Source organism: Mesitornis unicolor, unplaced genomic scaffold (genome assembly GCF_000695765.1).
Source record: "Mesitornis unicolor isolate BGI_N332 unplaced genomic scaffold, ASM69576v1 scaffold16938, whole genome shotgun sequence".
Lineage (NCBI taxonomy): Eukaryota > Metazoa > Chordata > Aves > Mesitornithiformes > Mesitornithidae > Mesitornis > Mesitornis unicolor.
The window spans coordinates 38,555-52,981 of NW_010199970.1; the positions used below are offsets into that span (position 1 = coordinate 38,555).

Genomic DNA, 14,427 nt, shown 5'->3' on the forward strand with positions numbered 1-14,427 from the left:
TTGTACTTGCATCTTTGTCTCTTTAATTTTACTAATAAATGTAATTTATTTGTTTCCAATTCTTTGTCTGAAAGGTCAATTGTTGGAATGACTATGTATAATCAAGCAACACAAGAGATTGCAAAGCCTTCAGAACTGTTAACCAGTGTAAGAGCCTATATGACAGTCCTCCAGTCAATAGAAAATTACGTTCAGATCGACATTACACGAGTGTTTAACAATGTTCTGCTTCAGCAAACTCAGCATTTGGATAGTCATGGTGAGCCAACCATTACCAGTCTGTACACTAATTGGTGAGTAATTATATGAACACTTGATAAAAGGTCTTTATATTGTTCTTATTTAAGTAAAAATCTTGAATGGAGAAGTGTTTTGAAGTTGTTTGAAATTTTCTCAAGTTTGCACCTTTACAAGTTTTTGTCTCCCAATAGCTGTTAAAAGCACTCTAAGGTTTGCCTGTTGTGAAACACTTTCTATAGGGGGAAGATGTAGAGTAAGATACAGGTACTAGTTGAACTATGGGAGTAAAACTTTAATTTGTAGGCTTTGCTGTCCCTCGTCACACAAGTACACTTCATCTGTATAGAGTATCTCTATATAGTATATATATACACACTACATCATATCTATGAGCATGTGTCTCCTCATCTTTATTTCCTCTTTCTGATAAGGTATTTGGAAACTTTGCTACGACAAGTCAGCAATGGTCACATAGCCTATTTTCCTGCCATGAAGGCGTTTGTGAATTTGCCTACAGAAAATGAATTGACGTTTAATGCTGAGGAATACTCTGACATATCAGGTAACCTTTGGTGTTTCTACTGAATGTCTGTGGAGGAGTAGTTATCATATGCTTGAGTGATTGGAATAACAGCAGCTTTCAGAGCGTTCTATTATAGACAGCATTTGTTAACCTTCAGTAGTATTTTAAGTCCTTTTTTTGTGCACTGCATTTGTCTTGAGCTTATTTTCTTACTTTTGGTCAAAGTAGGGTTGTTGCAGTTGAGCTACAGATGTAAACTTATGATGTCTTGGTGATTGCCTCTTCAGTTATATTACAATACAGGTTCTCATATCTAAAATTCTACCTTGTCGTAAAATGTTTTTGCAATTTAGACACCATTGCTAGATACACGATGGGCATTAAATGACTGAAGAAGGAATGTTTGAAGTAAACCAGTTTGCTTTATTTCTCAGAAATGAGAGCCCTTTCTGAACTCCTGGGACCATATGGCATGAAGTTCCTAAGTGAAAGTCTGATGTGGCACATTTCATCACAGGTTGCTGAGCTGAAGGTAATCTTGGGAAACTGGTGGGTGGGAAGGTGGACAGATTCAGATTTCTCTTTCGCTTCCTTTAGGATGTTTAATAGCTGTGCTTCTGCATGCCATCTTTTTGAGACAGCTGCATCAAACAAACTGGTGAAGCTGTGACTCTTTCTCTTATGTTTTACTACATTTGCACATGCAGTATGTGTGTATCTCACATTCCTCAACAGCTGAATGAGCAGGACTTTATGCAGGCTCTGTTGATTTCTACACTACATATCCTAAGTTAGGAGTTAAGTCTCTCTCTATCAACAATGGCAGGAGAAATTATGTTCAAGATCTCCAGACACTTGCAATGTGCTTAACCCCTGTCTATTGACTCTCAAAACTTGGCATGAAAATCTGAAATGTATCTTAGTCATCTGTAATGACTTTCATTATCATGTGTATTAGTGTCTGTTGTTCAGTTTACGTGAATGGCAGACTTGAGGTCTTTCTTCTTTGTTAGTTTTCCTTGGTTTTAGACATATCTTTCCCTCTGGCTGAACAGTATCCATTTATTATAAATATCTGTATTCTGATAAATAAACCTCATACCTACAGCTACACAAACAAACAATAAACTTGGTGCCATGAAAAAAAAAATGGAAATACGGGCATGTCAAGGAGCTAGTTGCATGTATATTCAAAACAACGAACAAAGATGGGGAAGCTCTTGATGCCTATGTAATTAACTTTCTGGAAAGTTAAATTAATAAATTTAATAACATGTACCAGTTTCCCAGGATAGTCATCCTATTAAAATGTCACTAATTGGCATATATTTGCTCTTCATATGGCTTAATCTTTTAGCGTCATTTCCAAATTTAATTTCAAGTTATTATTAAATCTCGTAATTTTCAATTTATTAAACCACTAATTACAATAAGGAGATTTTTGTAACTACTTGTGTGCTGTGTTTTTTAAAATGTACATGGATACTTAAGAAGAGATCTAAGGAACTTTTTTTTTTTCTTCAACAACAATTTATTATTATGAGCATCCTAGGCCTTTAAAAGTCTGTATTTTTAATATATATCCCATGTTGCCGTTTCAAAGATCTTGTTCTCTCTGTAAACACTGGATTCCGGTGCGGCTGAGTTGCTAGAATGTATGGTACTCTAAAAGATACAAAGCCTTTTATTCAGTGGCACAGCTTCAGGAGAGGGGCTGCTTATGCTTTCCCAGCTGCTCCAAGGGCATGCAGCAGCCCTGACTTACGTGACCAGCCGAACAGGATAGTTAATTTCTTAAGCCCATTCCAGTATTTGAGTTTCAGGATGAGACTTTCCAGGTGAGAATGCTATGATTTTAAGGTTAAATTCTGTAACTCCTGGCTATGCACAAAGCAACGTCCGAAACATTTCAAGTAAAACACAAAGCCATTGGGCAGATGTTTGTTGGTTGCTGCTGTATTTCTCCACTTACTTTCTCAAAATCAGCATGTTTGATGTACTCTGTGTATTCTTCTTGAAAAGCAACTTTAAACTGTCTCTGAGATTTGTTGTTTTCTGATACTGCTAAGGATAAGTAGAACATAATGTAGATCCACGTGGACATGACCACATATTTGGAGGAAAAAATAAAGTAATAAAACGTTCATCTCTCTGGCTGAGATGCAGTTGGCTGTGCAAGAGAGCACTGAGAAACATCTGTGTTTGGGGGAAAGAAGCAACAAAAGGACAGAATGGGGAATTTATTAAGAGTAGGGTTCCACATGCTTGCTTTGCTTCCCGCAGTGGGACCAGGTGTTGGTTTTATATCTGAAGTTTAAGACTGGGGCAAGGAGGGGAAGTTTGCCTCATTTAAGTAACTATTTGAACTGTATTCCAGCCTGTTCCTTTGAAATCTTGAACGAATAGGCTGGTTATTTTTTGTAAAGCTGAAAACTCGACTCAGTAACAATGTGCGTGGGCTATTGCATTCTGGAGAGCTTCATGGGGTTTAAATTAAAATGTCACATATCTGCCAGGTACTGATACACAGATTGGTTTAAAATTGCCCATCTTGATTTCAGCGCAAACCAGTGTTGTTTTGGCTTTCAGCATAGAAATACACCTTGCGTGCCTGTGTGCGTGCACATGTGCAGGCATTTTTGGAGGTGGTTAGTTCGCTGCATCTCCTACAGCTTTTTTCATTCCTTGCTTCTCATTGAAGATAAGAATGAAAGTGGGAAGGCTGGGTGGATTATGGGTAGACTTGAGCTTATGAAAGTAGCACAACCATGACACAATGTAATTGAATCCGAGAGGTTCTTAGCTGTTTGACTGGCTTGCTTTGCACAGGCTACTTGACAGGGTGGGAGTAAACACAGACCACCAATTATTTCATAGCACCATTATAGTTTAAATTGTGTTGGCATTTTCTTCTCTTGTGGTCACAGGAATATTTACTTGGAAATTTAATTTCCCTGCTTGCCAGTTGCTATGTTTTGCCCTGTTTTCAACATAGGTTGCAACAAAGTAAAATAAAACTGTTAAAGCAGTTAGCAGAACTATTAAAGGTCAAATCTCTTCATAGATTTTATATGGTATCTATTAAATTACATTCCAGGCTTATAATGACCTACAAGTTTGATGAATAGTAGTTTCTACTGCTCCTTCCTCATTGCTCCTTTTATTTGTGCTGCCTGGTAATTAAGATGGTTTGGAATGTATCCACTTGAAAAATAAAACCACTGATAATCACTTTGCAAGACTGTCCCCAATCCAGAATATCTTGTTTTCTTCCTTCATCTTTCAGTTCTTTTTTACCTTGATATTGTTTAGTATACAAAGCACTAAATGAACTCTTCTTTAAAAGAAGGGAAATGCTTTCTTCATTTAATGTTCAGAAGCACACAACACATCTAAATTTTCTTAGCTGCTGGTTGTCTTCTACCTGAAGAGAGGTGATAATGTTTTCCATTTCTGAAACAGAATACTTTGCACTCAAACTGTAAAGATATTTTTGAAAGAAGAAAGCACCTATTTCTTGCTTGAAGAGAATTTAGAAATGCTAGTTGGCACAACATAAGTTCCTCAGCCAGCAAGAAACCCTTTTTAGATTTGACATTTTATAGATGTGATTATGCAGTCTCTGTAATTTACATTTAAAACTGATGCACATTTGGAGAATGATTTCAGAAAAGTTATTACATTTACCCTAATGCTACGTGATCTGAGCTGTTACAAATGGGAAACAGACACGCATTTTATTTTCTTTTGGTCAAACTGACATGAAAAATATTGCACTTGACTTTAACTGTTTCAGGCTAAGATGTTGGGACTTGAATGAATGACTTTGGTTTTAGTTTGTATTGTAATGGAAGAAAATTTCAAGTAAACTGCACCAAGATGTAACAATCTGACTATTGCACACTTTATGCCATTTTTCAGTTTTACCAACATTAAATTTCTAATCCTTACAGCATAACCACTGAGAGAAGCAACCCAAAAGAATGGGTTATTTGGTGAATCTGCATTTTTATTGATATTTGTGTACTTTTCTTACAAAAAGCTGGATAGCATGAGAAACTATTGTCTGGTTTACTGAGTCTCATAGCCTTGTTCTAAGAAGTTGTACGCATTGCTTAATACAAAAATCGTGTTCCAAGGGTTATCTAATCCTCTGCTTTTTGATCCAGAGCTTGCTTTTGGGTAGAGTAGTGACGGATAATACTACTGGTATTGTAGTCCCTTTAAGAACACGGTGGGTATATCTTTATTCTGTGAGTTCAGTTGCCTCGCTGCCAGACTGAAATATCCTAAATCATACATTTATCCTGTTGACGCAGTGAAATCTACAGCTGACCTGAATCCTTGGGTTTTGGTTTTTTGTTTGTGTTTTTTAGAAACTTGTTGTGGAGAATGTTGAAGTTCTAACACAAATGAGGACCAGCTTTGACAAACCAGACCAGATGGCAGCACTCTTTAAAAGATTATCATGTGGGTAACTAGCAAGGTCCTCCTAAAGAGAGAGAATTATTTTTTATCTTTGTAAAGAAAATGAGAAAAATTAACTTCTCTGTATTAAGTATATGGAAACAGCAAAATGTATCTAGGCTGATGCAGCTTTTCAGAATTTTCCTGTCTTCTCATATACAGACAAAATGAGATTTTGATGTTAATTAGTGCATGGGCACTGTTGTAGTGATGAGCTTTGAGCACCTTTTCAGTGATAAGACGTAGCTGTGACAACTTGATGCATAGCCATAGAATAGAAAACATAGGCTTTTTTGACACATGTTTCTGATTTGATTCCATCACAGTGTAAATTATTGCATTAATTGGAAGGACTTTTACATGTAATTATTTTTAACAAAGATAATTATTATAAAGAGACCTTTTTGGCCTCAGGTAAACACAGAACTAGTGTTAACATCCAGTATTGTCAGCTGCGGGTTTATGCCATGAAGTGGTTACAGGATATGTCTTCTACTGAAAATCCAGGTGTCAGCTCAGCTCTGAAAACCTGCTTAAGCACTGTTTTATTTTGGCTTTTTTAAGGAATGCCATTGTTACAGTACTTGTGTTTTTCAGTATTTTGTTAAATGTTTTCATCTTCTTTTTTGAAGAATTGAGCTTGCAAACATCGACAGGTTCTTACTTGTTCTCCTTTCTCTTCAGCTGTTGACAGTGTTTTGAAGAGAATGACAATTATTGGTGTTATCTTGTCTTTTCGGTCCTTGGCACAGGAAGCCCTTAGAGATGTAAGAAATAACTGAATAAGTTCTGCATAATTTTCATTGTATTTAATTTAATGGGGTTATAGGGTATGTGACACTTCACTATTTAGGAATGCTACCTCTTAAAAGGTTGGCATATGAGTAAAATGTCAATATTCAGTCATAAGGGAACTTGAAATTGCACGTTGGAAGTGGGGGAATCTCCTTCTTGAGTACTGTTCAGAGAAATGTTACGTTAAAACATAAAGGTTTTAGGTTGACCATGCCTCTCAAATGTTTTCTGTGTTTAGTAGTTTTAAAAAACTTTAATTTCACTTTATTTGCAAACATCCTGATTTTGTATTTATAAGGCTTTAATGTCTTAAATCTACAAATAAATTCTTATGCATAAAATAAAAACTAATCTTAATTAATAAGTCCAGTAAAATAATGGTAATGTCGACATTAATTGATCATTATAGTGGGAAGCATTTTTTCTCATTTGTGTGTCTTTCTGTCTCTTAGGTCTTATCGTACCACATTCCTTTCCTTGTAAGTTCCATCGAGGACTTTAAAGATCACATTCCAAGAGAGACTGACATGAAGGTAATGCCTGGCCCAAAGGGTGATAGTCAGTTTCAGAGCTTACTGAAAATATGTAAGGGGCAAGACTTCCATGCTTACTGTGGAAAAATCCAGAAACAAAGAACATTTTTTTTCTTTCATCTTTTTTTTTTTCCCCAAAGAGCTAAGCAGTTGTGCATCTGCAGCCTCCTAATGCTCTGGGGAAGAACAATCCAGCCACCTGATGGAATTAATCATGAGTCTATCTACCTGTGATAGATAGAGACAACCTCAATTGTGTGTGTACTGAATTTACCAAGCAAAGCACAAATATCTTTAAAGCTGTCGATGAAATAAGTACTTGTTGCAAAATGTCATTTTTATTTTCCTATCCCTGAAACTTATGATTTGGGGTGACTGGCAAAGTGGGGATTTTTTTTCTCCTTTTATTTTGTTACTTTTGATATTAAATTGTTGAGATGTCTATACAGGCTTGTAGAAATAGGCGTGCATTGGTTCCACCGTTGCTCCTTATCCAGTTTGTTGTGAAACAGCTCCTGTCCAGATATTTTGTAATTATTCTAATGCAGGACTACACTCAAGCTTGTATCATAGGACCTGCTGACAGCTCAGCACTGCAAGCAGCATTGTGTGCTTTGTATGTTGGAGCTTTCCCTTGGGTAGCCAGGCTGGGGCACACAAGTAAGGATATTCTGCACAGTGTCCCTTATGTGCAGCTGACTATCTACATGTGAGAATTTATGGTCAAAGTGTAAAACTTAGCAAATATTAATGGTGGAGTCATTTTTGGAGCTTACTGAAAATGTAAGACACACTGCTAGTGTTTTCTCTAGTCCTTTCTACTTGGTGTAAACCTGCTTTTGCAGAGGTTAATCTGAACTACAGCTTCAGATACTTTGTCCAGAACATAAATTGGGGATAAAGAGGATAATTGTGTTGAGCATTTGTTTATGGCAATAAAACAAATATAGTGTGGGATGTGCTGGAAGGTGCTCCTAGTTCTGCCAAGTGTTAGGGCCACTTAGGGTCTAATTCTTGGTGCTTGGGCAGTGAATGTGTATCAAATTTGAATATTGCAAGATTTCTGCCTCACTTCAGTATTACACCAGATTGTGACTTTTGCCATTGGCTTTTGTCTAAAAATGCTGTATTTGCAGATGTTAGCCAATACTTTAGATCTCGTAAAGAAAAATCTGTTTCTTTTGATCAGTGAAGAAAGATGTAGAAACAGCTAATTGGAAGTCAGGATGTTTGCTTTGGAGGTAATGTAGAAAAGTACAAGCTTTGTTTGGCTTGACAAAAAGAAATTGTAATCTAGCACACGAAGTACTGACCCAGCTGCTCAGTGTAGGTTAGAAACAAACAAAAATCCGGTCTCCTTATCTTGTTTTAGCCAACTCTCTGAAATTCCTTCATGCCTCAGACTCTTAATATGAGCATTGTAAAAATGACAGCAAAACTGTGCTTCATCATGTTTACACAAAAAGCATTTGCTGTTGTCCTTTTCTTAAAATGTTTTAACTCTCTTTTGGTCCTCAGGTGGCAATGAATGTATATGAATTGTCATCAGCTGCTGGATTGCCTTGTGAGATTGATCCCGCCTTGGTTGTAGCACTGTCTTCCCAAAAATCAGGTAAGAAGTTACAACTTAAAAAATAGAAGTGATAAAAAAGGGAGATGGGGGCAAAAAAAAAATGCAGCCAGACGTGGAATGTTTGAAGTGCTAGGAGGAGAATTCTGTATATGGGGTCCTTAAGAACAGGAATTATTTGTGCCTGCTGCCTACCGATGTGTTAATCTGAGAACCTTTTCAACTGCATACAGTTAACTTGTCGGCCTAGAAGAGAATACTGAGGAGATGTGGGAGTTTAATAGCCCACGGTGAAAACTGCTGTAGCTTAAGGGCAATGAAAATAGGACTCTTGTGAACAACTGCAGACATGATCAGCTCTGTTGTAGAGATGCATAACAGATCTGTGTCGCCTGAGTAGGCATGAGGAGCTGAAACGCCAGCTGAATGCACTTCATGAATTTCACAACGTGGTGGTGTCTTATACAAGTATTCACATGGAGCTTACAAGGGGAAATGTGGTAAAATAAACACGTCAATGTTCTGTCATGGATTAAGAATCTTAAGTGCTTTTTTGACAGTCTTCAGCTTTCTTTGTCTTCCTTGCTGAGCACTTTATTGCTTTTTTCCCCCCTGAGTAATGGACAGTTAACATTATAATCAGATTATGAATATTTTAAATGCTACTTAAGTTGTTTTTTCTTCCTTTAATAGTACTTATTTTGGGAGGGGAGAATACAGCTAATTTGGAGGGGAGTTTTAATAATCAAAATTATGTGTCAAGCACAGTTTATTTGTGTACCTTTTAAAAAAATGTATTTGTTTTATATACATTATATGTTTAATATACATAGCTATATCTTTGGAAAATAGGTGGTATTTGAAATGGCATTGTAAATGGATTATTTTCATTGTGGTGCAGCTATGAAATGTTTAAGCTGGGTGAAGAAGACAGGGAATTTCTGTGTATTTTCATGATTGTTTAACATCTTGTATTTTGATTCTTTGCAGTTTGAGGTATTTTGCTCTAAGTAATTCAGTTTCTACAAACAGAAGTACTGCATTCCACCAGCTGTTGACTTTTTTTTTTTCAACTAATCCTGTGCTGATGTGTGGGGGTGCTGCTGTTTTTGAAAACACAAGGTTTGAGTATGAATTGAGATGAGTGCACATCACCTTCTGCTCATTTACCAGAGGGAGAGTGCAGGACCAGCTCTCCACACCTCAGAGCAGTTAACTGCATTTACACTAGCACGTGAAACACCGTTCTACTCAGCATACCAAAGTCTTGGTAACTGAATGGTTAGAAGTTTTAGTACGGCAGCAGGTTGCCTGCATTCTTGTAGGTAACAAACTGGACATTTGGAAGCTCTGCCCTGTGTCTTCTGCCAAAACTGACATCATATTCCTCCTTTCACAATGCAGACGTGGAGTTTGTTATTGATGGGTTTACATTTCATGTTCTGTACTACCTGCAGTTGAAAGAAATTCTTTGAGACAGCTTCTTTATTAAAAAACTATTTTTGGATTTTTATTTTTTTTTTCAGAAAACATTAGTCCAGAAGAAGAATATAAAATCGCTTGTCTTCTCATGGTCTTTGTGGCAGTCTCCTTGCCGACTTTGGCTAGTAATGTGATGTCTCAGTACAGCCCCGCCATTGAAGGTAATGTAGAGTCAACTAAATGTCGCTGTGAATCCTTTCTTCTTAATAGTTCTGGTAGTTTCTGGAACACTTTTGCTTTAAATATTTACTTACATTTTGTAATGAACAAAATTTAAAAATCACCCCTAATCCAGAGAAGATCCACTGAAAGTTACCTTAAAAAACATTTATTTAACTTTCATTCGAGATAATTTTTTATGACATGAGTCTTCTACTTGAGATTTTTAAGAACAGTTCAGACACTACAGGGGGCAATGTCACCCTAATATGTAGAATTGCTAGAGCATACATTCTACATTAGTGTGAGACTTACAGTATAGATGTTTTGGTAATCTTATATTGGCTTTGGGCCGCTCATACAAGGTGTCTTTTCTACATTTAATATGCTGTTCATCTTACTAAGCATAAAATTTTGTAAACAGAATCCTGAAGGTTTAAGCTATGAACAGAATTATATCCTACACAGTAGTTCAACTTTCTTATTTAAGAAAATATAAAATCTTGCCTCAAGGAAACTCTGTGCACTAATCCACAAAAAAGTTCTCCTTGAGACAAAATTAAGGTGAAAAAAAATACTGGCAGAACTGTTCCAGCACGCACAGAAGTCACCTTTCAGCTGTTCAAGCCATTTCCTTCGTGGTGTCTATCATGGCTCACATAAAGGACCATGTTTATTCTGCATTCATTTATTGGGTACCGCATGTGTTTGCTTTTGTTTGTTTGTTTGTTTTTAAAACTGCATTACTTTTATTCCAGTCAAAATTTAACTCACCTCTGAACTGGCTTCTGAAAATGTAAAGTACTAGGAAATGACCAAAAATTCTGCAAGCCTTCTGTATCACTTGGTGTAGTATGCAGATCACGTTTTTTGAGAGACCTGAGGTTATTGTTCTAAATTGGGTTAATTAACACTTTCTTCAGTTTTGAGATTAGGGATTTGTTAACTGTAGTTTCGTTTTAAACAGATAATGTCCACTTCTGCCAGTTGTGGAAAAAGTTCAATAAGTCTTTGATGCAATGAGTAGAACTTGAACATTTTTCTGACAAATAGAACAATCCGTAACCTGCAGACTTGTTTCATGTTATCTCATTCTCACAGTATTTCTACGGCTTTTTGCGAGCTTTTTCAAAGTCAGGATGGCTGAATGCAAATCTCAGAATATGGGCAAGAGCAGGGAATATAATACATGATGGGTGAGGGACACAGGTAGAAACTTGCTTGTTAAAGCGCACTCTGGTTGGTTCTCTTAACTCACTCCAAGGGAACTTGCTTATATGTGTTTAAGACCACAGCTCTTAAATATTATTTGTTTATAGTTTGGTAAACAAAACTCTCTGGAAGCACTTTCTGCTACTGGTTTCTCCTTTGAAAGCATTTTACCTACTGTAGATGCTCAGAACTTGTACTGCTTGCTAGGGGGACAGTACTAAAAGTTGATTATATTTTCATGATGATTATATTTTCACGTTCACCCCTCTGCAAATTTATTTCTAAGAATGCGAGTCAGGCTCACTAGAGGTTCTCCAGGAGGTTCGAGCTCGTGCAGGTTTGCCTTCCTCCAGCTCACAGCTCTTCCAAGGACCCTCTTAGTCCTCAGTCTTAGCAGGCTGAAACAACAGATAATTCTACCTTTTGCCTGTTTTTTTTATCATGTGGCTTAAATAGTTTCTGCAATTTCATTTACATTCAGTCACCCTCAAATTGAAGTCAGGCAAAGCCTTGTTTCAAAGTGGGTTCCTAATGTAAGTACAGTTAATAAGATCTCAAAACTGTGACTGGAGAGAAGTTACATCTAGAACTCAAGCCCATATTAGGAGTTGCTACTGATTTTATGAGATGTGGCCTCTGTATTGTGTAATTCTTCACTGAGTGGACTCTTTTTATTGAAAGGAAGTATATCTGGCTAAAGGAATATATAAGATAGGTTCACTCTACAAAAATAACTGAACAAACAGAATAGACCCTGTCAGTCCTGCCTTCCTTGCATAATATTACTTTTTCCTGTATTCTGCCTTTATTGTAGAACATCTGGCTTCAGACACTTAAAATAGATGCTGTTTCCAGAATGAGAACTTAATAAATGCTGCTTTTTAGGAAGTAAATTCCCTGGACAAATCTTGACTTTATCCCTCAGAAAGTCACAGATTTGAAGGAGTTTCAGCTTTCTAATCTGGCAAGACATACCTCACAGATACAGAGAGTTCTTGGACAGCTTTAACAGTGTCTGTGTTCTCTCTGCCTACTGCAAGGTCAAGCCTGTTTCTTCCACTAGCTCCAGATAAAGGCTCAGACTCTTAACAGACCTTTAGATCTGCTCTCAGTAAGAGATCTGAACTGCTAGTCAGATATCAGGCTAGAGGAGTAATTTGTCATATAGAGACTAGAATAGAACAGTAGTCTGCAAGAGACGTAGCCTTTTCTGAATACTTGAAACCTCTTGCAGGTTGGAAGACAATTCGTCAGCTGAATTCCCTTACTGATGCTTTTTCTGCAGTCTCTGAGACATAAAAATGGAATTGCTTAAAAGAAATCAGGCCACTTCAAAAACAAATACAAACTTAAATCAGCAGAGTTCAGTAGAACAGATGTTCATAACACCGAAGAGAGGTGGTCTATTCTGGGGTTTTCTGGACTAGCATATTCATGCAGCAATATTTAATTAAAGAGTAAGAGACAGAGTAGGGGTATCAGTTCTGGAAGGCCTGCTGGTAGAGATCCCGAGGGGTATTTGCTACTAGTCAGCATATTCATAAACCACCCAGAAAGAGGGTGAAAAGCGAGGTGAGAAAACTTTAAAATCATGTGGAGTTATTGAGGGTATTAGAGGAGTAAAGAGCTGCAGATAGATATTGTGACAGCAAGTGTAAATTGTGCAATAAAATGGCAGATGAATTTCATTTTTAGTTAGAATAGTGATATGCATGGGGAAAGTAATTTTTGTCATGTGGAGTGAAGAGGTCTAGCTGACCTTGCTGTTCAGGCATGGCCTTGGGATTATGATAAATGACTGAATGAAAAAATAAACTCGGTGTTCAACAACAGCCAGAAAGAACTGGTACGACTCAGTAGTGTGTGTGTGCTTGCATGCCTCTTAACTCCTTCAAAGACCTCCTCCTGCCACTTGCCCCAAGATACTTGCCCAGGTGTCTATTAATTTTGTTTCAAAGTAATTTGACTTAATTTGCCTAGAAGAGATACCAGGCTTACTTGAGGAGCAGTTCTGCTCTCTTTGAAAACTGGTGTCATTTAATTACCTTCCACGCCTCTAGAACTCGGGTGAATGTTAGGCAGGATGGTGTGTACAGCAGTTAGCAATTTGACAGTTCTGTTCTTTGGTTCCTGTAGATCTCTTGGGTGAGTGCTGTCTGGGCATGGCAACTTGTTTGTTCTCACAGAGGGGAGAAAAGCAGACCTTTAGCTTGAAAAAATCCTGCTTGCATGTGTCCTTTTAGCCCAGTCAGGTGGTAATAAATACTCTCAAGTTTTGTAGAAGCCAGATGAACTCCCAGTGTATGATTTTTATGTACTTCTAAAAGCCACAGGGATCTTTGCCAGGTTGTTGTGGCCGTTACAGCATTCAGAAGGCAGATTTGCACTTCTGGTGGCTTTCCTGATACCAAGTTCAAAGTATCAATACTTTGCTCCCCTTGTGTATGATGCTAAAAGTTGATCCTCCATTGTGATGAGTCCGTTTACTCTTTGGTGACATTTTCTAAAGAATACTGTCATTTTCAAACGTAATGCTGAGGTAATTTGTATATGTTTTTGTTTAGGGCATTGCAACAACATTCATTGCTTGGCAAAAGCTATCAACCAGATTGCTGCAGCTTTATTTACCATCCACAAGGGAAGCATTGAAGATCGTCTTAAAGAATTTTTGGCCGTATGTATAAGTTCATTTCTAGAGCTAGCTCGTCTAAAAAGAGGGAAATTCTTGCCCCCTAATCACTCCTCGATCTGTTTTTATACATAGTCTAGCTTGTGCAGCGCTGTCAATAAACTATCAATGTGTTTGTCATTGCAGGTGTTACCTTTACAGCCACAATCGGCTATGAGTTACTGTAATCACAAGGGCATACTATAAAGATTTTTATTAGTATGGATGAGTATTGATTAATCAACACTTACTACAATAGCAATATTGCTTCATAAGGTTGTAATGTGACTTATTTTCCTGTAGTTACAGGATGGAGAGAAGCTAAATTATTGTATAATCGTGTTGATTTTGATTAGGAGAAAATCAGGTGGGAGCGAGTTACTTTTTGAAGTACGGTAATAGGCTAAAATTTGTATCGTAACAAGAGAGATACCTGTTAACTTCAGGAAGTATTTTTCAAATTCAGGTGGAAAATGTAATACTGATTTGGGATGCAATGCAGTTGACTTCATGTAAATCTGGTTTTGGTGCATGAGATAGAAAAGCATATTGTTAATTCAAGTCTGTGTAGATTAAATTTAGTAGTAGTCCTTTAGCAATAGTCAGCCGTGTGTGATGTTGGGAAGTAGCAGTAGCAAATCAATACAGGCATCATCATTTTTTTTCAGTATAATCTTTGCTATTTTAGCACATACTGTCTTTTACACTGTGTGGCCCATAACAGGAAAGGGAAATGTGCAATGCATATAAAATCAAGATTCCGTCTAGCAGACTCTTT

At 37.2% G+C, this 14,427-nt stretch overlaps 1 protein-coding gene across 1 annotated transcript in view; it reads left to right on the top strand.

Annotated features, from left to right (window-relative positions):
- NCKAP1 (NCK-associated protein 1) overlaps positions 1-14,427 on the top strand; it is a gene marked incomplete at its 5' end in the record, with an annotated part of 45,348 nt that overhangs the window by 28,092 nt on the left and 2,829 nt on the right. The window contains 9 exons of the mRNA XM_010189598.1: positions 75-293; positions 672-802; positions 1,198-1,295; positions 5,140-5,233; positions 5,915-5,997; positions 6,478-6,558; positions 8,077-8,170; positions 9,655-9,771; positions 13,546-13,655. Of these exons, the coding sequence (XP_010187900.1) occupies positions 75-293; positions 672-802; positions 1,198-1,295; positions 5,140-5,233; positions 5,915-5,997; positions 6,478-6,558; positions 8,077-8,170; positions 9,655-9,771; positions 13,546-13,655 (1,027 nt within the window). The remainder of the gene's footprint in view (positions 1-74; positions 294-671; positions 803-1,197; positions 1,296-5,139; positions 5,234-5,914; positions 5,998-6,477; positions 6,559-8,076; positions 8,171-9,654; positions 9,772-13,545; positions 13,656-14,427) is intronic.